The 26,679-nt window shown below is 37.4% G+C and overlaps 1 protein-coding gene across 1 annotated transcript in view; it reads left to right on the top strand.

The window, feature by feature from the left end:
- The window catches only part of NCAM2 (neural cell adhesion molecule 2), a 609,436-nt gene that overhangs the window by 341,284 nt on the left and 241,473 nt on the right, over positions 1-26,679 (top strand). Inside the window, 1 exon segment of the mRNA XM_053706007.1 lies at positions 2,999-3,095. Coding sequence (XP_053561982.1) covers positions 2,999-3,095 — 97 coding nt within the window.

Raw genomic sequence — 26,679 nt, 5'->3', positions numbered from 1 at the left:
TTAATTTGAATGTAAGATACATTAATACTAAAAATAAATACATGCATACCACACAAAGCTTGTCCCTTTTTTGGACCATTTTAAGTTTGACACAAAAAATGAGCATGGATGAAATATCTGACCATAAATATATAACAAACATTTTAAAACTACATAAACGTCATATTTCACACAGGGCAGTATCTGAATTTCCTGTTAGAAATAAGGATCTATGAGCCCTGTCACCAAAACAAAAGGAATAGAAAATGAGGCTAGCATTTGCTGCATTACTAGTACTATGATGAATGATGATCACTTGACAATTAAAAGAACATGGGACCTTATAAGGACACAACTTTTTTTTCTTCAAATTAAGGTTCTTAGATGAATGGTAATCGCTTATTTAAAGTTGTTTCTCTCCCCAAAAGAAAACCAATGAGATGAGGTATTCAATGACTTGTAAACCCTGTATTATTTTACTCTTTAAGAATATGGTTTGATGTTAGTGCAAGAGTCCATTTTAAAGGCCAAAATATCCTAATGTAATGTAAGCTAGTGGCTACATAAGTGTGATTTGTGTTGCATTTCCCTGTATTCTAGAAGGGCGAGAAGCTTTTTAAAAGCAAGAGGAAAATGTCTTTTTTAGAACCAGTGTTTTTGTTTCTGGTGTATGTATTTGGTCCCAGTATGGGGCTCCTTGTAGCCTCTATCCCCACACATATTAAATTCATAAGGTATGTGATTGCTATTTCAATATCAATCATCTGATAGTATCAGCAGCATAATACTCCCCATTGCAAAGAAGGTCTACATTGTTAGGTCAGAAGGTGGTTTCTTCTTCCTTATCAACATATTTTCTGATGCCCAGTGGAGACATTGAGCATCAATGCCATGCTAGGTCAAACAGAAAGAAGAGGAAAGCAAAGGGCCTTTGTAATAACTACACTCCTCTTCTATAGAAAACTTCAATGTTGCGTAGTTCAGCACTGTGATCACTTGCATTCAAGTGGAAATTAACCCATCATTTCAAAGACATGCTTCTTTCTGATAGAGCCTCCATCCCCCTCAGCTAAATGCACTGTGAGCTGTGATGTTGTTGCTCAACACATTGACAAGGATTACCTGCATTTTAAAAAACCTGTTACCTGAACTGTTGCACATCATGCTAAAATGTGTAGAGGTTGCAATATAAAGGCCTGCTATTTAACCCATCAGCTGTGTTTAGTTAGTTTCTCACTTCAAAGTAAACACACAAATGTAACTTTTAATTCATCATAGAAAACAACAGCTAATTTGAGATAGTGTACCATCCTCCGATCATAATTGCGGTAATTTCTCCCCTTTTCTGCAGATGCCTCCCTGTTGGCTTTTTAATTTGTCTATTTTCAAAGTTATATTTTCAAGTCCACATCACAAACCAGGTTCCAAACAGTTAATATGAACATAGAAAGCAACTCGAGAAACGTCAGTCACAGGAAACAATAGACAGCAAGCTGGTACAAAAGCAATTTAACTGAAAATGTTGTCATATATTTTGATAGTGGACAGTGGTTGTAATGTTGAATAACAATCATCTTGTTGACCTCGATTTCCTCCCACAGAAGGATCTCATATAAAATACAACAATTTTTAATCACTGGTTATTTTGATTGTGTTGATCAGTGCCCTTCAAAGTTATTAATGCATTTCCATTGTTTGCTTTCAACTTGGTATAAACATAACTGGCATTTATGTATACACATGTTTGAGTGTTGAATTGTTACTCAGCTTTCTTCAACTCATGAACAGTCTGGAAGTATATCTGGTTGTGAGCACTAGCTTTTTTCATGTGACCTCATCCTTTTACATTTTTGTAGGGATAGACACCTATTTTAAGAAAATTCTCTGAGAGCAGCCTCCTATCAGAGTCAAAGTGACCTTTCACATCTAATCTAGCCATGAGTATCGAAACATTAAACTATATGACTGGTTTAAAGTAATGATAGATTATGAGTAATCCCATAATTATACTTTAATATATAGTATTTCAGTATTTCATATATTGTATATTAATATCAATTGATAAAATGTTGAATTTAATTCTTAAATATTTATATGAGTTTGTTAAGCATTTGAGTGTTTTAAAATGTTTTCACATTTGTTAATGTTATTTGTAAAGGGCCTTTCGACCTTTTACCCCCAGTAGAGGAAGCTGAAAAGTTGCGTCCCTTAATGACAACATATGATATGTCAAATGTGGTTGAGTTAAATTTAAAGTGAGTGCCAATTATTGGAGCCAAAAATAGCTGTCTAATAATGTAATTTGTCTAGCTCAAAACAGAAATCTGACATCTTTTGAAACTGCTGGATGGTGTAATCATGTTTGGCAGTTGTTTTAGCAGCTGTTTATCAGCCAAAAATGATCAACACCAGTAGGTAATGTAAATCCAGGCTATGGGGACGAATTATCATGCTGCAAATGCAGCAGTTTCCGCGCTTGTAACAAAAGTTAAGAAACATCGGTCATAAGACCGCTGCTCCATATATAAAGTATATATATATATATATATATATATATATATATATATATATATATATATATATATATATATAATGGCCCTTCATAGTCAAGCATCTTGTCATATACCAATATACCATATACCTTTTAACCCTTTTAACAATGTTTTACATTTATATGAATATTTTTTTCTATTATCTATCTCTATACATTTTAATGTATTTATGTTGTGCTTAGCACAACTTTTTTTTACCCCTTACACATTACGCTAGTTCTTCACTCACGCTAACCCATTGAGCCCAAATGTTTATTATTTTTGAGTGCATTTTATTTTTAAAACTTGTAATATGAGCACAAATTAGCATGGTTGTGATATTGCTTATTGTGACCTGTGCTAAACTTAGCGAGCACCATTTGTAATCTAGCCCTATGTGATTAAATGGAAACTGTAGTATGGTTCACTGTGATTTGAATTTTTGATTATAGATTCTAACCCATAGTTTTTCTTTTTAATCCTTTAAGATAACACCATTATCTGACAATGACTTTGGACGTTACAATTGTACAGCCATAAACGCAATAGGGTCGAGGTATCAGGAATATATACTCACATTGGCTGGTAAGTACATCATGAGTTACTGTATCTTCAATACACATGCCTTATATCTATGGTAAAACAGAATATATTTAATAGTAAATTATTTTTAGGGGGGAAAATAGTGCAACACCTCTCCCTCAGTTTTGACTCATGCCCTACTCTCTGCACACAAGCTTTATTTTCACTTGCTTCTCCCTCTCTCCTTAAAGTTTCCATGTATCTTATACCTCTAATTTTCTTTTTCATAATTCTTACCTCTTCTAAAATATTTTCCCATTAATTCTCTTTTTTATTAAATAAGTAATGCTATTGTTAACACTGTCTATGGATGTTTTCATAGAACTATTTAAGGAAGAATAGTTATGTTCAAAACACATACATTTTTTGTTCTTATTCTGTCTCTTTCTCTCACTTGGCCTGATGATCTATAGCTCTCCACTGAGAGGATCTAAAATGATCCATCAGCACTGTGAGACCCCACACCAGATTTTATAAAGGCAAATTTCATTATGCTTCTTTAAAGGAAGTTCTCTACATTTCTGAATGGGAAGTAGTACAAGCCCAGTGTCATATAGCCCTGCTTGACATGAAATCTTTCTTACATTTACACTTTTGTTCTTTGTATTTCATATTATTTAGGCTTCACATGCTGATGTTGTCCTTTTAAGTTTTACTACTCTTTAGATTTGCATTTTCTGTATTGTATTTTAATGCATTTAGATTCTGTATACAGCAGTGTATTTAGGATTGGAACTTTACATATTTTTAATGTGCATTGAAAGTTTATGTAACTTTAACAAATTAGGATCATAATTATTATATTTTTCTGTCTATCTTTTATAAATTACATTGCAGTTTGTGTTTGTTCTATGTGAAATTAGCCTGCAGTTTCTGAACTTGGGAAGGAGCTCCCCCTAGGCTGAACAGAGGAGCTCACAGGGTGTATCTGAATGTCTCTCACCATTCTCATGATGTTATTTAAGCATTTGACAACAGAAGGTCTTACTTATTTATTTCACCAGCTGTATGCAGGTGAATGTTGTTCAAAACTCACAATACACCTTTTTGACTGTTGGAAAAGTAAAGTTACTAAACCATAAGCAAATGCAAGGTAAATTGTAGTAAAATATTTTATTTCAATGTGGATTTGCTGCCAAGTAAAACTTTATATTAGTGCCAGGTGCTCCCCTGTTAATGTCATTCTTCCCATGTGAGATTCTCTATCCCAGAAAGCCTCATTACCTTATTTAGGAGACAGCTCTTTCATTCTCTTTTTTTATTTTCCCATCTTTAATGTTGGGCCTGGTTATACAGTATATTTATATGCATTTAAGGGTGTATAGCAGATGCATACATTACAGAGGAGCTCACAAAAAATGAATTAACTAAATATTGAAATAAAAAGATGCAGTAAAAAGAAAAAAAAATATATTGTTATTGAAAAGGAGGGTTCCATGGATGTAGCTAAAAGTTTTCCTCTAGGTTTGCTGTATTCTCTAAACTTTTTCCCTTTTCAGATGTCACTGTTTAACTTATAACCTTAAAGGGGGCAATAATGTGTCAAAATACACTAAACACTTTTTTTTTCCTAATAGAGAAACACATGCATAAGTATATGTAATAAAATACTACACACTGAAAACAGAGTAATCTGATTCAAATTGACTACATGATTTCATTGTTAACGTTTTCCCCTGCTAAATTCACTCTCCCTGAGGAAGATTCACTTTATATATGAGGCATCTCGCTCACAACTTTTTTTAGGAATTCTCTTAAGGCAGCCCCCGAATTGTCAACATGGTTTTTCACATCTGATCAAGAAAATCTTAAATAATATAGCCTTTTGTCCCTTAACACCTCTTTCTCTCCTCCATCTCTCTCCCATTCCAACACAAGAAATTTCTTCCTTCCTATGACAAGTGCATTTACAGTATCTATCCAGTAGAGAGTGCACTTCAATAATAATTACTCATGCATTCTAAATATAAGATGCAGGAAAATAGAACTTGCGCAAATTATTTATATAACAACAAAATAGCATACCTAAACATTGTGTATTGTTATTGAATGATCTCTAGAAAATTGAATTAAGTAGTATTAATATCTAAAAGTTTAAAATTGCAAGAATTTGCTGAATAAGTTTAAATGACCAATGTATAATGTTACTAGATAAGAACTAGTTTTCATAGCTGTTGAAAACTGTAGTGGTAACATACTCTAAAGACTTTAATGAAGATAATTGTTTACACCAGTATTCCCACTGTATAATGACTATAAAAATATTTAATTAATATTTTAATAAAAGTAATTACAATTTCCTTATTTGATTAAAGAAATTGAATAGGTCAAAACACCTATGTTAAATGAACCCCTGGGGTACTCTCATTATAGGAATGGGTAACTCCAAAATGATTTCCATCATGCAGGTTCAGCTAAGTAAATAATATATAACAGATGTACTGTGCATAGCTTCATGTCCCACTGCAAAATGTGAGAGATAAGAAGCATCTTAATGAGATATTGCACATAAAGTATGCAATAATGGAATGTGCCAGGTAAGGTGTAAAAGGCTGAAATGTTAAGGTAGTAGGTGCCAAATAAATTAGCCAATTTAACTGTGCCAAGTAAAGTTTGGCTTGCAGAATGTACCACAATGAAACAAGCCAAATAACCTATGCATGAAATGAGACAGATAGAGATAGGTGGTATTATAAAGAGCAGTTCACATACTTCATATTAAAATTTAAGATTATTTTCCAGATTTTGTTGGTCATATGAGACACACAAATAATATTTTTATATATGTCTGTAATTCTAACAATCTAAAAGATTTGCTGCATCTGCAGTTAGGAATAGTAATTGTAAAATACATTTCCCAAAACAGAAATATTTAGCTTACTCACTTTTATGCAGTCAAAATTACATTTAAGAAGATCAGAGATTTGCACATGTATCACTTTTTGTCAATAATATAGTTTTTTTTTTAAATCTTTATATGTTATGGTTAGTGCATGGGCATTATATGTTACCACTCAAAGGGCTAGTTTACAAGTGGAGAGCTAAATTATTGCACTCCCACAAATGGGCGAATTTGCCTGTTTGTGGGAGTGCAATAATTAACCTCACGGTAGAAATTAGAGGTTCCGAAAATTAACCAGAGATCCAGTTTCTGGTTAATTTTCTAAAAGTCCCCCAAACGCCCTAAAAATAGAGAGCATTATAGTCTTTTATAATTTTTTTTTTTTTAAAAAAGTAGCATTTAAAAAAAATAAATAAGGCTTTAAAGTTGGTTGGAGGGGAGTGTAAGAAAAAAAATGCCACTGAAAATTGCCTTTACATTGCGGTCTATGTAAACTGTGTGTTCTCATAGACCACAATGTAAATATCTATATATATATATATATATATATGTGTGTGTGTGTGTGTATATGTTTATATACATATATATTTATTTGTTAATATGTGTATATACACATATTAACACATAAATATATATGTATATCTGCATACACACATATATATTTACTAAGTGCTGCCCATTGCAGCGCTACTTACCTCTTCACTGCGCAGAGCCTATAGAATCACGCTCTCATAAGCACTATGCTTCCCAGCAAAGTGGAACATTTAATAATATTCTGTCTAGCAATGTATGGCTATAGATATATTTGGTAACCTTACCCTTGCTTTGTCCTGTGTGTGATATATGATGTAAAATTTGCATGGTATTTTAGGACGGGTTTGAAACATTTTTGGGTGCCTATGACAAAAAAAAATACAATTAACATGACACTCATTTAAGGGGCACTTTGGTAAATTAGTATTATTATGCTACTGCTACTAGAAAATTTGCAGTTTCATTTATTTTGTTTGTTATAGATACAATAGAATTTCAGTAGTTCTCATCTTATTGGCTGATTTGAACAGCCAATAGGATTTCAGTAGCTCTCATCCGATTGGCTGATTTGAATTTCCAAAATCAAATCAGCCAATAGGAATGCAAGGAACACCATTTTGAATTGCATACCTTGCATTGAAGATTCAATATATGGTGGTGACCGTATGAAGAGGATGCTCCGTGCCAGATGTCTTCAGGATGGACCCACTCCGCGCCACCGGGATGAAGATAGAAGATGCTGCCTGGATGAAGATAGAAGAGGCTGCCTGGATGAGGACTTTGCCACCTGGATGAAGATTATTGAAGTGGGACTTCAAAAACTGTAAGTGGATCTTCGGGGGTTAGTGAAAAGTTTTTTTTAAGGGTTTTTGGGTGTTTGGTTTTTTTTTTAGTTTAGGGTTTGGGCTATTCGTAAATTAGCTAAATGCCCTTTTCAGGGCAATGGGTAGCTTAGGTTTTTGTTAGAGGTTTTTTTTTTATTTTGGGGGGTTGGTTGGGTGGTGGGTTTTACTGTTCTTGGGTCTTTGTAATATTTTTACAGGTAAAAGAGCTGTTTAACTTAGGGCAATGCCCTACAAAAGGCCATTTTAAGGGCTATTGGTAGTTTATTGAAGGCTAGGTTTTTTTATTTTGGGTGGGCTTTTTATTTTTATTTTTATAGGGCTTAGGTGTATTTCTTTTTTATTTTTGATAATTTAATTTGTTATTTTTCGTAATTTAGTGTTTGTTATTTTTTGTAATTTAGTATTTGTTATTTTTTGTAATTAGATAGTTTGTAATGTTTATAGTAGTGTTAGGATTGTTTTAATGTGTAATATAGTTTATTTAATTGGTAGTTAGTTTAATATTAGTTTAATAGTTATATTAGTTTAATTGTTAGTTTAAAGTTAGTTGTTTTTTTTTATTTGACAGGTAAGTTTTAATGTAATTTAATTTAGCAAAATTGTAATTTTAATATAAAGTTAGGAGGGGGGAGCGTTAGGTTTCGGGGTTACTAGTTTAAATTAGTTTATTGCAGGAGCTTTCGGTTTGGCGGTTTATAGGTTTATTTAGTGTATTTCGTTGTGGAGGCTTTGGGTTTAGGGCTTAATAGGTTTATTATAGTGGCAGCAGAATTAGGGGTTAATATCTTTAGTATAGTGGGGGCGATGTGGGCGGACGGCAGATTAGGGGTTAATAATATTTAAATAGTGTTTGCGATGCGGGAGGGCGGTGGTTTTCGGGGGTTAATAACTTTACTATATTGGTAGAGATGTCGAGAAATGGCTGAATAGGGGTTAATAATTTTTAATAGTGGCGGCGATGTCGGAAGTTGCAGATTAGGGTTTTTTATACGTTTAATATAGTGTTTTCGATGCGGGAAGGCCTCAGTTTAGGGGTTAATAGGTAGTTTATGGGTGTTTATTGCACTTTGTGACAGTTTAGTTATGAGTTTTATGTAACAGTTTTGTTGCGTAAAACTCATAACTACTGCTCTCAGATTGCAAAACGGATCTTGTCGGTATAGACTGCAACACAAGCTTTTTAGCCTCACTGCAAAACTCGTAATGGCTGCGCTATGGAAGTCCCATGAAAAAAACGTAATTTTTACATGTGCGGGACTGACGTTGCGTTACAGGCTAAAAGGCTTGCGGTACAGCTATACCGACAAGACTTGTAATGGCTGTGGTGCTGTTTTAACGCTGAAATGGCCATTTTTTTCAGCGTTAAAACACTTACGCAAAACTTGTAATCTAGGTGTTAGTTATTAACCTGTGTAAATTAACACCCCTAAATGACACCCTTACAAAAACCCTTAGAAAGCAAGACACCTCTTAATCTAAGTTGCATCCCACCTTGATCCCCAAAGCTCAGCTCCATTCAACCAATAACCTCAAGTAAATTAATTGTGTTATCTTTGTTCAAGAGGTATTTATTTCCTTAATCTTAAATTATTCCAGTGTTCCTCAGCTAAGTCTCTAAACTAATTTGTTACTTCATTGTTGATCGATGCAGTTGATCCGCATCTTCAGCGAGGGAATCCTATATGATACTGAAGGCAGTTGTGTGAAGAATTTTTAAGGAGACATGACACTCAAAAATGTCCCTGTTCTGTCTAAAAGAGTGTGTGTTCAAAACTATTTTGTTTATTTTTTTATTTTTGATCCTGTAAAAAAAACATTTTTTCTATGGGAAAGTTTTCATTGAGGAGTAGATTTTCAGGACTCAGCATTACATAAAGAGTTTTTGTAACCCTCTTTTAGACAAAATAAAAGGGCTAGATTACAAGTGGTGAACTAATTATAGCGTGCATGATAACCAATTTCCCTACCATTAGTTCTCAACTTTGATATTACAAGTCCATAGTAACACTTTTCTGGTTAGTGCGTGACTTCAATAGAGTGGAAACAATACTTTTAATGGATATCGCAACTGTGCTAATTTGCACATTACAAGTTGAAAGTTATAGTTTACACTCGAGTGAAAGCCAAAACTATGCTACAATATTTAGTACCGTGTATTAAAATAAAGGATCATACAAACACACACACACACACACACATGCATATATATATATATATATATATATATATATATATATATATATATACAAGAGAAAAATAAAGAAATAACAGGACTAAGAAAAATCCTGTATAAAAACGAGGGGATACAGCACTCTTTATAAACAAATGTATTTAATTAATACAAGTGGATACATTGTGTGTGAGGCACATACATACAACCGTAAATTAAAACCTGTGTCCAAAATGCTGGCCAGCAAACATAAACCAATATGATGTCTCATATAAAGATATTATATAACCTAAGTTAGCACTGTTATAGACAAACCTCTACTCTTAATTTTTCAAGACTCATTATCCTCAGGCATGGTCCCCCAGGATTTGTATAAAGCTGATGTGGTGTCACTCTTCAAAAAGGGAAGCAGGGATGATCCAGGAAGCTATAGACCTTTTAGTCTGACATCAATAGTGGGGAAGATATTTGAAGGGATTATATTGATGAGCATATTCGTGTAAACAAGATTATGAGTTCAAATCAGCACGGTTTTATGAGAAATAGATCATGTCAAACTAATTAGATTTTATGAGGGAGTAAGTAAAAATATAGAGAAAGGGAAATCAGTTGGTGTGATATACTTAAATTTTGCAAAGGCCTTTGATACAGTGCCACATGAGAGATTGATGAAGAAAAGTAAGGGACTGAGAATAGCTGAACATGTTAGCTCATGGATAAATAACTGAATTAAAGATAGGGAGCAATGAGTAATAGTGAATGGATCATACTCAGATTGGACAAAGGTAATCAGTGGAGTCCCCCAGGGATCAGTACTGGGCCCTGTTCTTTTTAATATTTTTTATAAATGACTTGGAGCAAGGATTAAATAGCGACATCTCTATTTTTGCAGATGATACTAAGTTAAGTAAGGTCAATAAGTCAGAGCAGGATGAACTTTCGTTATAAAGGGATCTGCAAAAATTAGAAGTATGGGCAGGTAAATAGAAAATGAGATTTAATACGGGAAAATGCAAGGTTCTACATTTTAGAAAGAAAAATAAGCAGACAATTTATTATTTAAATGGAACAAGACTTAGCCAAACAGAGGAGGAAATGGATTTGGTAGTAGTAATAGATAACAAGCTAAAGATGGGTGCACAATGCAGGGCAGTGGCTTCAAAGGCTAATAAGATACTAGCATGTATTAAAAGAGGCATTGTTTCAGAAGAAGAAAGTATAATTATGTCAGTATATAAATCCCTGGTAAGACCTCACCTTGAGTATGGAGTGCAGTTCTGGGCACCGATCGCAAAAAAAGATACTGCAGAACTAGAAAAAGTTCAGAAAAGGGCCACAAAGCTTATAAGGAGAATGGAGAATTTCAGCTATGAGGCTAGCCAAACTGGGTTTCATTTCTTTAGAGAAAAGGCACTTGAGAGGCTACATGATTACTTTCTATAAATATATTCAAGGCCCATATACAGAGATGGCAGAAGTTCTGTTTATTCCAAGAAAATTGGTCACAATTTAGGGTTGGAGGAAAGGAGATTTAATCTCCTGCAATGGAAACAATTTTTTTACTGTGAGAACAATAAAATTGTGAAACTCATTACCAAAGGAGGTAGTGAATGCTAATATCATAGATAAATTTAAAAATTATTTGGATACATTTCTGTCTAGAAACAAAATTCCATGGATATGATTGCTTGTATTAAATGGGTCACCTTTTAGTGGGATTATTTAAGCTCAACTGGAGCTTTTTGTAAGTTTTTTAATGTATATTTGTAAAGGTTGAACTTGATGGCCTTCGGTCATTTTTCAACCTCATCTACTATGTTACTAAGCATAGAAATACTAATGCATGTGACACTATTAAATGGTAAACAAGTGTATAATAGGTATGCCAGTAAAAGTTTCCCAACTTGAAACAAATGTATCACCAAGGTAAGTATGTCAGGATATATTGTTCATAGAATTACAGCCATTCACGCCACATCCTTTCATTTTAGAAACAATTCCTGAGACATTTGCCAATGCAAGCTACACTATAGCGATTCTTAGATATCTGTAAGCCTGTATACGTAGAAAGAGGAAGGGGCAGGTAATAACAAAACATTACTATTCAGGCTGAAGGATCATCAGAAAAGCTGCTGTAATTTCTACAGACCTCAGAGCATGTGGAGACTAAGTTACACTTTTACCGTCTCGTGCATTCCAGCACATCTTCGCCAGAATCCATCAGTCAGCTTGTGCCTGTGCCTTGTCTGCATCACAATGAAGAACCCGTGTCTGTGTGCATTCAGTCTAATAACACTCACCAGCGTCTGGTTGCACGTTTCCAGAGGACAGCGATCAGATGTATGTGGAAAGGACCTCAGCTTAGGGGCCATCTGCAGCTGTCTGTATCTTGTTTTCTTTAGCCACCACCAAACTCCCAGCTAGACATGATTGCTCCTTTGTTACCTTTTCATCCTGGGGCAGATATTCAAGGTCCAGTTGAACTTTAAAGCAGCTACAGGTATCCATAAAGGAACTTGCCTTTACTTGCAGGCAAGCCCCTAATCATGCTGTACACTTTGCTGTCAAGCAACCATATACCAACAATGCATATCTAAAACATATTGATAAAAAAGAGAGACTCTTTATACTAAATGCTAAAGTGCTTTTATGCTAAGTGCCTTTATCTTGTATACAGGTTTTCATGTACGGTTGTGTGTATGTGTCTCACACACATTTGTATTAATTAAATACATTTGCTTATAATAAGTGATGTATCCCCTCACTTTTATACAGGATTGTTCTTAGTCCTGTTATTTCTTTCTTTTTCTCTTGCATATATTTACTATTTTGAGGGTCTGCACCAAATTGAATTGGAATTGTAACTGATATTCTAATTCATCATTTATATAAATTAAGTCCTCTCTACTATCACAAGAGAGAGAGAGAGAGAGAGAGAGAGAGAGAAACAAACCTATTGTGTAGTTCATTAACAAATCTAAACAGGCCAGAAGGCTGGTTTTCCCCACAGAAAACCTCTGGAATACATTGTTTCCAATGCAGCAAAGGATTTTGGGTAAGATATGCAAATTAGGTTCACAATGACACACCTTTTTACTTTGTCTGCTTTTCAGCAGATTCCCTTAATGCCAAAGTGTTGCTGTTCACACAGCTTATAAACTTAGCTAGGGTTAGTGCAGTGATTCATAACTATCCCAGGACAGACTGTTTTCGTAGTTGTTGCTACTCATCAGCTGGGAGAAAATTTGAATCACTGCTGGGTGAAGTTGCTTCCGGGCAAAATAGAACAACATTTTAAATTATGGGGAGGTAAAAGTTTAGTTTGAAATCCTCCACTACGCACAAAATAGAGAAAATAACTCATTGTGTAGTTCATTAACAAATCTAGACAGGCCAGAAGGCTTGTTTTTTTCCACAGAAAACCTCTGGAATACATTGTATCCAATGCAGAAAAGTATTCTGGGTAAGATATGCAAATTAGGTTCACAATGACACACCTTTTTAATTCAAGTCTGATTTTCAGCAGATTCCCTTAACGCCAAAGTGTCGCTGTTCACACAGCTTATAAACTTAGCTAGGGTTAGTGCAGTGATTCATAACTATCCCAGGACAGACAGACTTCAAGTAAAACAAAAAATTTGGTGTTGACTGTTCCTTTAACTATGCACAAAACACTGGGGTGCAGAAAAATGGCAGCAGGTGCTCTGGACTATTAGGCTGTATCAGAAAGCAGTTTGTTTGCAGAAGGGCTGGAGAGTGTGCTAAATTGAGTGTCTACAGGAAACAGGGAAGCATTATGGAGGTTCCTTGCAAGTTTGGGGCTACATTTCTGCAAATGGATTTGTTGATTTGGTCAGAATTAATGGTCTCCTTAATGCTAAGAAGTACAGGCAGATATGTATCCATCATGCAATGCTATCTGGAAGGCATCTGATTGGTCCCAAATGTATCCTGCAGCATGACAATGACCCCAAACATACAACCAACAACATTAAGAATTATCTTAGGTGTTAATAGGAACAGGGATTCCTGTAAGTGATGGTATGGACCCCACAGAGCCCTGATCTCAACATCATCAAGTCTGTCTGTGATTACATGAAGTTAACGGATGCAACTGAATCTGCCTAAATCCACACAGGAATTGTGGTTATTTCTCCAAGATGTTTGGATAAAGCCCACTTGCTGACTTCCTTAAAAACAGTGTGCAAGTGTACCTAAAATAATTGATGCTCTTTTGAAGTCAAAGGGTGGTGACATCAAATATTGATTTGATTTACGTTTTTCTTCTATTTACTGACTTTGCAAATTGTTAATTGATAAAAATAAAATATTAACATTTCTATTTTGTTTACTTTACAGCATATTTTTGAACCTGCCTAAAACTTTTGCACAGTACTTTACCTTTCCTACAAATTTATAATGAATTCCTTAAGCTCATAAATACAATCATTATAAAAAAAATATAGCACCCCCTATAGACATTTTTTAAAGTAAAAAACACTTTCCTAACCTAGAGTGCTTATATATTGTTGTGCTCAATATGAGATAAATGTGGTTCTTTGGAAAAATAAGAAAATAGAGGCACCAAAATGACCTAGTACCACCACAGCAGGTAATAAAATAGATGTGATAAATGGCTACTCAAACGTGGTGCACACAGTGGTGCTATTGAGACAGGCTCACTGGATGAAAGCAAGGAGCTGCCCAGATAGGGATGGTTCCATGGTGATCACAACTGGTGCCTGTATGGGGATATAAAACAAACTACCATAGCCCAGTACAGTTTGGTAAAACAAAGTTGTTTGTACAAATCACACTTACAAGATGAAAAACACCTTCAGGTGCAATATAAACAGGCTGGGACTTCTCAGCCACCCAACAGACTGAACTCCATATGTCAAACAGGTGCACAACGTTTGTGAGTAGCCGTTTATCACATCTGTTTCATTGCCTTGTTTGGTGGTACTAGACCGATTTGGCTCCTCTGTTTCCTTCTTTTTCCATATTACCTCAACATCAGGAATTGACCATCCTCCATCAGAGTGCTGCTTCTATTTGGATATACTATGACATTTTGTTTTTCATGTATGGTTTTATGCTTTATTGTTTTTTTAATAGATTTTTTGTAGGTTTTGTTAGGAAGCGTCCCCTATGGGAGTCTTGCACTAGTGCAGTCTTCCCTTTTTTTCTTTTCAGAAATGTGGTTCTTGCAAACAAACAATTTCAGCTCTAGTTCTTTTAAGGTTTAATTTAAACAGGATTATTTTTCACTGGGGAATGCTCCCCTCCTACATTACAAGAATTAAACTTAATAATGTGAGGTAATACATATTTTTTATTACAATGTAGGAAAACAATTGGGATCTTTCTGGTGATTTAAAAATAACAAAATAATATCCTGACTGTAATCTCAGTTTGGATAGGAATCATATGGAAAACTGTCTCGCCTCATGAATCAGTTTATAACATAGTTACAAGAAGTTTGTGAATTCTTTGGAATTACCTGAATTTCTGCACTGATTACTCATAAAATGATCTTCATCTAAGTCAGACAAACACAATCTGACGTAACTAAAAACACACAAACATTTGTACTTTTTACATTTTTATTGAAGACATAGGGGCCCATTTATCAAGCTCCGTACAGAGCTTGTGGGTCCGTGTTTCTAAAGACCGCTGCTCCATAACCCTGTCCGCCTGCTCTGAGCAAGTGGACAGGAATCACTGGAAATCAACCTGTTCGAGTAAAATCGGGTTGATTGACAGCTCCCTGCTGGTGGCCCATTGGCCTCGAGTCAGCAGGGGGCGGCGTTGCACCAGCAGCTCTTGTAAGCTGCTTGTTCAATGTTAAATGCGTAGAGCGTATTGCTCTCCGTATTCAGCGAGGTCTTGCGGACCTGATCCGCACTGTCGGATCAAGTCCGCAAGACCTTTAATAAATAGGCCCCTTTGGGCACCATTTATGAAGCTGCAGACCTTAATGCTAGTTAAGTAGCTGTAGTCTGGTCCTTAACCTCTCCAACACCTCAAGGTGGTGTTGGTGTTCAGTTCTGTCTTTTCGCCACATTTTACATTGTGTATTTTTGGTAAAAAGTTAAACTTTTGTCTCATCTATTCACAGCACATTTTTTAAGAATTATTGTGGAACATCCAGGTTGTCTTTGGCAAGCCTGAGATGTGTCACAATGTCTTTTTAGACAACAGTGGCTTCCTTCATTGTACCCTTCCATGGCTACCATTGTAATTTAGTTTTTTTCTGATAGTGGTCAAATGAGCAAAAACTTCACTGTTTGTAGAGTTTTATAAAGGTCTTTTGCTGTTATTCTTGGGTTCTTTCTCACCTCTTTCAGGATTTCTCATTGTGGCACTTGGAGTGATCTTTGCAGGACACCCACTCCTATAGAAAGTAACAACATTTTTAGACGATTTGTCTGTCTTTGGATTTTGATGAACATCAGGTTCCTCCAACTTGCTTGGGATCTGTTCCAAACCAATTGCTTCAATTGTAAAGAAACCTGTCTGAATGTAAGACTATATGTCTGGATAGTATTTTATTTAAAAATATTTCTGGAATATACTCCATAGAAACTCAATAGAGTTTTTGTTCTACCTGTCTGTATATTGTTAAAAATTAAATTATTGCAAAATCCAGTTGCTGATGAATATCTTCTATTTTAGGCAATATTAAGACGATACCTGGAGAGTTATTACATTTACACATATGCTTCTAGAGCAGATTCTTTCAACAATAATGCAGAAGTTCTCTGCATATGTATCATCATTTTTTTTTAGATTCTTAATTTTCTGCATATAAGCTGATTTATATACTTTGGGGTCCATTTATCATTGTGCGGATGGACATGATCCGCTATAGCGAACCATGTCTGCCACACATCGATAAATGCCAACAACATACACTGTCTGCATTTATCATTGTACCAGCAGTTCTAGTGAACTGCTGGTGCAATCCCACACCCTGCAGATTAGCGACTAATCTAGCAGGGGGTGTCAATCAATACTGCCCCCTGCAGTTTTGCGACCTGCTAGAAGGGGGTGTCAATCAACCCGATCGTATTTGATAGGGTTGATTTCTGTCCGCTGCCTCTGAGCAGGCGGACAGGTTATGGAGCAGTGGTCTTTAGGCCCTTGCTTCATAACTTGTGTTTCTGGTGAGCCTGAAGGGTGCAGGTGTGTTAAATCTGGTGTTATCACTCTCACACTCTCTCATACTGGTCACTGGAAGTTCAACATGGCACCTCATGGCAAAGAACTCTCTGAGGATCTGGAAAAAAGAATTGTTGCTCTACATAAAGATGGCCTAGACTATAAGAAGATTGCCAAAACCCTACAGTGGTTTCACAGGACCGGTTCCACTCAGAACAGGCCTCGCCATGGTCGACCAAATAAGTTGAGTGCACCTGCTCAACGTCATATCCAAAGGTTGTCTTTTGGAAATTGGTGTATGCATTGCTGCAGGGATTGAAGAGGTAGGGGGTCAGCCTGGCAGTGCTCAGACCATACGCTGCACACTGCATCAAATTGGTATGCATGGCTGTCGTCCCAGAAGGAAGCCTCTTCTAAAGATGATGCACAAGAAAGCCCACAAACAGTTTGCTGAAGACAAGCAGACTAATGACATGGATTACTGGAACCATGTCTTGTGGTCTGATGAGATCAAGATACATTTATTTGGTTCAGATGGTGTCAAGCGTGTGTGGCGGCAACCAGGTGAGGAGTACAAAGACAAGTGTGTCTTGCCTACTGTCAAGCATGGTGGTGGGGGTGTCATGGTCTGGGCCTGCATGAGTGCTGCTGGCACTGGGGAGCTACCGTTTCATTGAGGGAACCATAAATGCCAACATGTACTGTGACATACTGAAGCAGAGCATGATCCCCTCCCTTAGGAGACTGGGCTGCAGGGCAGTATTCCAACATAACGTCCCCAAACAAACCTCCAAGACGACCACTGCCTTGCTAAAGAAGCTGAAGGTAAATGTGATGGACTGGCCAAGTATGTCTGCAGACCTAAACCCTATTGAGCATCTGTGGGGCATCCTCAAATGGAATGTGGGGGAGCGCAAGTTCTCTAACATTCACCAGCTCCGTGATGTCATCATGGAGGAGTGGAAGAGGACTCCAGTGGCAACCTGTGAAGCTCTGGTGAACTCCATGCAAAAGAGGGTTAAGGCAGTGCTGGAAAATAATGGTGGCCACACAAAATATTGACACTTTATAAAGTTATAAAAAAAATATAGCACCCCCTATAGACATTTTTTAAAGTAAAAAACACTTTCCTAACCTAGAGTGCTTATATATTGTTGTGCTCAATATGAGATAAATGTGGTTCTTTCTGAAAAATAAGAAAATAGAGGCACCAAAATGACCTAGTACCACCACAACAGGTAATAAAATAGATGTGATAAATGGCTACTCAAACGTGGTGCACACAGTGGTGCTATTGAGACAGGCTCACTGGATGAAAGCAAGGAGCTGCCCAGATAGGGATGGTTCCATGGTGATCACAACTGGTGCCTGTATGGGGATATAAAACAAACTACCATAGCCCAGTACAGTTTGGTAAAACAAAGTTGTTTGTACAAATCACACTTACAAGATGAAAAACACCTTCAGGTGCAATATAAACAGGCTGGGACTTCTCAGCCACCCAACAGAGTGAACTCCATATGTCAAACAGGTGCACAACGTTTGTGAGTAGCCGTTTATCACATCTGTTTCATTGCCTTGTTTGGTGGTACTAGACCGATTTGGCTCCTCTGTTTCCTTCTTTTTCCATATTACCTCAACATCAGGAATTGACCATCCTCCATCAGAGTGCTGCTTCTATTTGGATATACTATGACATTTTGTTTTTCATGTATGGTTTTATGCTTTATTGTTTTTTTAATAGATTTTTTGTAGGTTTTGTTAGGAAGCGTCCCCTATGGGAGTCTTGCACTAGTGCAGTCTTCCCTTTTTTTCTTTTCAGAAATGTGGTTCTTGCAAACAAACAATTTCAGCTCTAGTTCTTTTAAGGTTTAATTTAAACAGGATTATTTTTCACTGGGGAATGCTCCCCTCCTACATTACAAGAATTAAACTTAATAATGTGAGGTAATACATATTTTTTATTACAATGTAGGAAAACAATTGGGATCTTTCTGGTGATTTAAAAATAACAAAATAATATCCTGACTGTAATCTCAGTTTGGATAGGAATCATATGGAAAACTGTCTCGCCTCATGAATCAGTTTATAACATAGTTACAAGAAGTTTGTGAATTCTTTGGAATTACCTGAATTTCTGCACTGATTACTCATAAAATGATCTTCATCTAAGTCAGACAAACACAATCTGACGTAACTAAAAACACACAAACAGTTGTACTTTTTACATTTTTATTGAAGACATAGGGGCCCATTTATCAAGCTCCGTACAGAGCTTGTGGGTCCGTGTTTCTAAAGACCGCTGCTCCATAACCCTGTCCGCCTGCTCTGAGCAAGTGGACAGGAATCACTGGAAATCAACCTGTTCGAGTAAAATCGGGTTGATTGACAGCTCCCTGCTGGTGGCCCATTGGCCTCGAGTCAGCAGGGGGCGGCGTTGCACCAGCAGCTCTTGTAAGCTGCTTGTTCAATGTTAAATGCGTAGAGCGTATTGTTCTCCGTATTCAGCGAGGTCTTGCGGACCTGATCCGCACTGTCAGATCAAGTCCGCAAGACCTTTAATAAATAGGCCCCTTTGGGCACCATTCATGAAGCTGCAGACCTTAATGCTAGTTAAGTAGCTGTAGTCTGGTCCTTAACCTCTCCAACACCTCAAGGTGGTGTTGGTGTTCAGTTCTGTCTTTTCGCCACATTTTACATTGTGTATTTTTGGTAAAAAGTTAAACTTTTGTCTCATCTATTCACAGCACATTTTTTAAGAATTATTGTGGAACATCCAGGTTGTCTTTGGCAAGCCTGAGATGTGTCACAATGTCTTTTTAGACAACAGTGGCTTCCTTCATTGTACCCTTCCATGGCTACCATTGTAATTTAGTTTTTTTCTGATAGTGGTCAAATGAGCAAAAACTTCACTGTTTGTAGAGTGTTATAAAGGTCTTTTGCTGTTATTCTTGGGTTCTTTCTCACCTCTTTCAGGATTTCTCATTGTGGCACTTGGAGTGATCTTTGCAGGACACCCACTCCTATAGAAAGTAACAACATTTTTAGACGATTTGTCTGTCTTTGGATTTTGATGAACATCAGGTTCCTCCAACTTGCTTGGGATCTGTTCCAAACCAATTGCTTCAATTGTAAAGAAACCTGTCTGAATGTAAGACTATATGTCTGGATAGTATTTTATTTAAAAATATTTCTGGAATATACTCCATAGAAACTCAATAGAGTTTTTGTTCTACCTGTCTGTATATTGTTAAAAATTAAATTATTGCAAAATCCAGTTGCTGATGAATATCTTCTATTTTAGGCAATATTAAGACGATACCTGGAGAGTTATTACATTTACACATATGCTTCTAGAGCAGATTCTTTCAACAATAATGCAGAAGTTCTCTGCATATGTATCATCATTTTTTTTTAGATTCTTAATTTTCTGCATATAAGCTGATTTATATACTTTGGGGTCCATTTATCATTGTGCGGATGGACATGATCCGCTATAGCGAACCATGTCTGCCACACATCGATAAATGCCAACAACATACACTGTCTGCATTTATCATTGTACCAGCAGTTCTAGTGAACTGCTGGTGCAATCCCACACCCTGCAGATTAGCGACTAATCTAGCAGGGGGTGTCAATCAATACTGCCCCCTGCAGTTTTGCGACCTGCTAGAAGGGGGTGTCAATCAACCCGATCGTATTTGATAGGGTTGATTTCTGTCCGCTGCCTCTGAGCAGGCGGACAGGTTATGGAGCAGTGGTCTTTAGGCCCTTGCTTCATAACTTGTGTTTCTGGTGAGCCTGAAGGGTGCAGGTGTGTTAAATCTGGTGTTATCACTCTCACACTCTCTCATACTGGTCACTGGAAGTTCAACATGGCACCTCATGGCAAAGAACTCTCTGAGGATCTGGAAAAAAGAATTGTTGCTCTACATAAAGATGGCCTAGACTATAAGAAGATTGCCAAAACCCTACAGTGGTTTCACAGGACCGGTTCCACTCAGAACAGGCCTCGCCATGGTCGACCAAATAAGTTGAGTGCACCTGCTCAACGTCATATCCAAAGGTTGTCTTTTGGAAATTGGTGTATGCATTGCTGCAGGGATTGAAGAGGTAGGGGGTCAGCCTGGCAGTGCTCAGACCATACGCTGCACACTGCATCAAATTGGTATGCATGGCTGTCGTCCCAGAAGGAAGCCTCTTCTAAAGATGATGCACAAGAAAGCCCACAAACAGTTTGCTGAAGACAAGCAGACTAATGACATGGATTACTGGAACCATGTCTTGTGGTCTGATGAGATCAAGATACATTTATTTGGTTCAGATGGTGTCAAGCGTGTGTGGCGGCAACCAGGTGAGGAGTACAAAGACAAGTGTGTCTTGCCTACTGTCAAGCATGGTGGTGGGGGTGTCATGGTCTGGGCCTGCATGAGTGCTGCTGGCACTGGGGAGCTACCGTTTCATTGAGGGAACCATAAATGCCAACATGTACTGTGACATACTGAAGCAGAGCATGATCCCCTCCCTTAGGAGACTGGGCTGCAGGGCAGTATTCCAACATAACGTCCCCAAACAAACCTCCAAGACGACCACTGCCTTGCTAAAGAAATTGAAGGTAAATGTGATGGACTGGCCAAGTATGTCTGCAGACCTAAACCCTATTGAGCATCTGTGGGGCATCCTCAAATGGAATGTGGGGGAGCGCAAGTTCTCTAACATTCACCAGCTCCGTGATGTCATCATGGAGGAGTGGAAGAGGACTCCAGTGGCAACCTGTGAAGCTCTGGTGAACTCCATGCAAAAGAGGGTTAAGGCAGTGCTGGAAAATAATGGTGGCCACACAAAATATTGACACTTTATAAAGTTATAAAAAAATATAGCACCCCCTATAGACATTTTTTAAAGTAAAAAACACTTTCCTAACCTAGAGTGCTTATATATTGTTGTGCTCAATATGAGATAAATGTGGTTCTTTGGAAAAATAAGAAAATAGAGGCACCAAAATGACCTAGTACCACCACAACAGGTAATAAAATAGATGTGATAAATGGCTACTCAAACGTGGTGCACACAGTGGTGCTATTGAGACAGGCTCACTGGATGAAAGCAAGGAGCTGCCCAGATAGGGATGGTTCCATGGTGATCACAACTGGTGCCTGTATGGGGATATAAAACAAACTACCATAGCCCAGTACAGTTTGGTAAAACAAAGTTGTTTGTACAAATCACACTTACAAGATGAAAAACACCTTCAGGTGCAATATAAACAGGCTGGGACTTCTCAGCCACCCAACAGACTGAACTCCATATGTCAAACAGGTGCACAACGTTTGTGAGTAGCCGTTTATCACATCTGTTTCATTGCCTTGTTTGGTGGTACTAGACCGATTTGGCTCCTCTGTTTCCTTCTTTTTCCATATTACCTCAACATCAGGAATTGACCATCCTCCATCAGAGTGCTGCTTCTATTTGGATATACTATGACATTTTGTTTTTCATGTATGGTTTTATGCTTTATTGTTTTTTTAATAGATTTTTTGTAGGTTTTGTTAGGAAGCGTCTCCTATGGGAGTCTTGCACTAGTGCAGTCTTCCCTTTTTTTCTTTTCAGAAATGTGGTTCTTGCAAACAAACAATTTCAGCTCTAGTTCTTTTAAGGTTTAATTTAAACAGGATTATTTTTCACTGGGGAATGCTCCCCTCCTACATTACAAGAATTAAACTTAATAATGTGAGGTAATACATATTTTTTATTACAATGTAGGAAAACAATTGGGATCTTTCTGGTGATTTAAAAATAACAAAATAATATCCTGACTGTAATCTCAGTTTGGATAGGAATCATATGGAAAACTGTCTCGCCTCATGAATCAGTTTATAACATAGTTACAAGAAGTTTGTGAATTCTTTGGAATTACCTGAATTTCTGCACTGATTACTCATAAAATGATCTTCATCTAAGTCAGACAAACACAATCTGACGTAACTAAAAACACACAAACAGTTGTACTTTTTACATTTTTATTGAAGACATAGGGGCCCATTTATCAAGCTCCGTACAGAGCTTGTGGGTCCGTGTTTCTAAAGACCGCTGCTCCATAACCCTGTCCGCCTGCTCTGAGCAAGTGGACAGGAATCACTGGAAATCAACCTGTTCGAGTAAAATCGGGTTGATTGACAGCTCCCTGCTGGTGGCCCATTGGCCTCGAGTCAGCAGGGGGCGGCGTTGCACCAGCAGCTATTGTAAGCTGCTTGTTCAATGTTAAATGCGTAGAGCGTATTGCTCTCCGTATTCAGCGAGGTCTTGCGGACCTGATCCGCACTGTCAGATCAAGTCCGCAAGACCTTTAATAAATAGGCCCCTTTGGGCACCATTTATGAAGCTGCAGACCTTAATGCTAGTTAAGTAGCTGTAGTCTGGTCCTTAACCTCTCCAACATCTCAAGGTGGTGTTGGTGTTCAGTTCTGTCTTTTCGCCACATTTTACATTGTGTATTTTTGGTAAAAAGTTAAACTTTTGTCTCATCTATTCACAGCACATTTTTTAAGAATTATTGTGGAACATCCAGGTTGTCTTTGGCAAGCCTGAGATGTGTCACAATGTCTTTTTAGACAACAGTGGCTTCCTTCATTGTACCCTTCCATGGCTACCATTGTAATTTAGTTTTTTTCTGATAGTGGTCAAATGAGCAAAAACTTCACTGTTTGTAGAGTTTTATAAAGGTCTTTTGCTGTTATTCTTGGGTTCTTTCTCACCTCTTTCAGGATTTCTCATTGTGGCACTTGGAGTGATCTTTGCAGGACACCCACTCCTATAGAAAGTAACAACATTTTTAGACGATTTGTCTGTCTTTGGATTTTGATGAACATCAGGTTCCTCCAACTTGCTTGGGATCTGTTCCAAACCAATTGCTTCAATTGTAAAGAAACCTGTCTGAATGTAAGACTATATGTCTGGATAGTATTTTATTTAAAAATATTTCTGGAATATACTCCATAGAAACTCAATAGAGTTTTTGTTCTACCTGTCTGTATATTGTTAAAAATTAAATTATTGCAAAATCCAGTTGCTGATGAATATCTTCTATTTTAGGCAATATTAAGACGATACCTGGAGAGTTATTACATTTACACATATGCTTCTAGAGCAGATTCTTTCAACAATAATGCAGAAGTTCTCTGCATATGTATCATCATTTTTTTTTAGATTCTTAATTTTCTGCATATAAGCTGATTTATATACTTTGGGGTCCATTTATCATTGTGCGGATGGACATGATCCGCTATAGCGAACCATGTCTGCCACACATCGATAAATGCCAACAACATACACTGTCTGCATTTATCATTGTACCAGCAGTTCTAGTGAACTGCTGGTGCAATCCCACACCCTGCAGATTAGCGACTAATCTAGCAGGGGGTGTCAATCAATACTGCCCCCTGCAGTTTTGCGACCTGCTAGAAGGGGGTGTCAATCAACCCGATCGTATTTGATAGGGTTGATTTCTGTCCGCTGCCTCTGAGCAGGCGGACAGGTTATGGAGCAGTGGTCTTTAGGCCCTTGCTTCATAACTTGTGTTTCTGGTGAGCCTGAAGGGTGCAGGTGTGTTAAATCTGGTGTTATCACTCTCACACTCTCTCATACTGGTCACTGGAAGTTCAACATGGCACCTCATGGCAAAGAACTCTCTGAGGATCTGGAAAAAAGAATTGTTGCTCTACATAAAGATGGCCTAGACTATAAGAAGATTGCCAAAACCCTACAGTGGTTTCACAGGACCGGTTCCACTCAGAACAGGCCTCGCCATGGTCGACCAAATAAGTTGAGTGCACCTGCTCAACGTCATATCCAAAGGTTGTCTTTTGGAAATTGGTGTATGCATTGCTGCAGGGATTGAAGAGGTAGGGGGTCAGCCTGGCAGTGCTCAGACCATACGCTGCACACTGCATCAAATTGGTATGCATGGCTGTCGTCCCAGAAGGAAGCCTCTTCTAAAGATGATGCACAAGAAAGCCCACAAACAGTTTGCTGAAGACAAGCAGACTAATGACATGGATTACTGGAACCATGTCTTGTGGTCTGATGAGACCAAGATACATTTATTTGGTTCAGATGGTGTCAAGCGTGTGTGGCGGCAACCAGGTGAGGAGTACAAAGACAAGTGTGTCTTGCCTACTGTCAAGCATGGTGGTGGGGGTGTCATGGTCTGGGCCTGCATGAGTGCTGCTGGCACTGGGGAGCTACCGTTTCATTGAGGGAACCATAAATGCCAACATGTACTGTGACATACTGAAGCAGAGCATGATCCCCTCCCTTAGGAGACTGGGCTGCAGGGCAGTATTCCAACGTAACGTCCCCAAACAAACCTCCAAGACGACCACTGCCTTGCTAAAGAAGCTGAAGGTAAATGTGATGGACTGGCCAAGTATGTCTGCAGACCTAAACCCTATTGAGCATCTGTGGGGCATCCTCAAATGGAATGTGGGGGAGCGCAAGTTCTCTAACATTCACCAGCTCCGTGATGTCATCATGGAGGAGTGGAAGAGGACTCCAGTGGCAACCTGTGAAGCTCTGGTGAACTCCATGCAAAAGAGGGTTAAGGCAGTGCTGGAAAATAATGGTGGCCACACAAAATATTGACACTTTTGGGCCCAATTTGGACATTTACACTTAGGGGTGTACTCACTTTTGTTGCCAACAGTTTAGACATTAATGGCTGTGTGTTGAGTTTTTTTGAGGGGGCAGCAAATTTACACTGTTATACAAGCTGTACACTCACTACTTTGCATTGTAGCAAAGTGTCATTTGTTCAGTGTTGTCACATGAAAAGATATAAAATATTTACAAAAATGTGAGGGGTGTACTCACTTTTTTGAGATACTGTATATATATATATATATATATATATATATATATATATATATATATATATATGATGTTTTTTGTTTTTGTTATATATAGATATATATTTTATATATATATATATATATATATATATATATATATATATATATATATATGTGTGTGTGACGTGCAGTGAGCTGAGAGGCTAGTGAGGCAGTGGCTATGATAGGCCTGAGAAGCACATATATGAACCTAATAGAGGTAACTTAAATTTACGATTAAATTAGCCGGTTACACAGTGACAATTAGAATAGTATCTAATATCTTGTATTTAAGCCTCTGCAGACAGTCCCCTTATCTCAGGGCTATTTATTTATTATCTATTGACTTGCATTTTAGCCAGTTAGTGCTGTGTCCTGCACAACCCCACAGGAGAGAGCACAATGTTATCTATAATACACAGATAAATTAGCAGTCTAAGAGGCTGTCTGTAGTGGCTTAAACAGTCAGAGATTAAATGGTTATAAAGTATATTAATATAACAATGTTAATTGTGCAAAGCTGGGGAATGGGTAATAAAGGCGTTATCTATCTTTTTAAATAATAGCGATTTTGGTGTAGACTGAATTCTGACCCAGGCAGGATGAAATACTTGCAAGCACACAAACAAGCCTTCCAAACAATCTGACCCCATGTTAAAACCAGAAACTCCCTAATGCAACTAATGCATAAAAATGCAGGGGATGACTGGTAATTTTGGAACCAGGAGGCGAGTACAATTCAGTGGCCCAAGTACTGAAACCCTGCCCACTATGAAATTCTATATCTAATAGTTAAATTACAAGGAAAGTAAAGCACCTAAGAAATGATAGAAATAAGGCTATAAAAACAGAATTTCAATGGAAAAAAAACATATATATTTATTTTTTCTAACATCAATGTATAGCCCTAGCATACTGCTTACATCATGTACATTTCCAGAAAACTGCTGACATCCATGTACAGTCCTAACATACTACTGACATCCTTGTACAGCCCCTTACAAAACCATTAATCAGAGCCCCCACACATACATAGAAACACACTCACAAACATAGACACACATACACACAGAAACACACTAGGACATACAGAGACACTAACACATACAGACACACACACACAGTGACACACACATAAACAGACACA

Source organism: Bombina bombina, chromosome 3 (genome assembly GCF_027579735.1).
Source record: "Bombina bombina isolate aBomBom1 chromosome 3, aBomBom1.pri, whole genome shotgun sequence".
Classification (NCBI taxonomy): domain Eukaryota; kingdom Metazoa; phylum Chordata; class Amphibia; order Anura; family Bombinatoridae; genus Bombina; species Bombina bombina.
The sequence above is the reverse complement of the archived record's forward strand: the minus strand, read 5'-3'. Positions and strand labels throughout refer to the sequence as shown.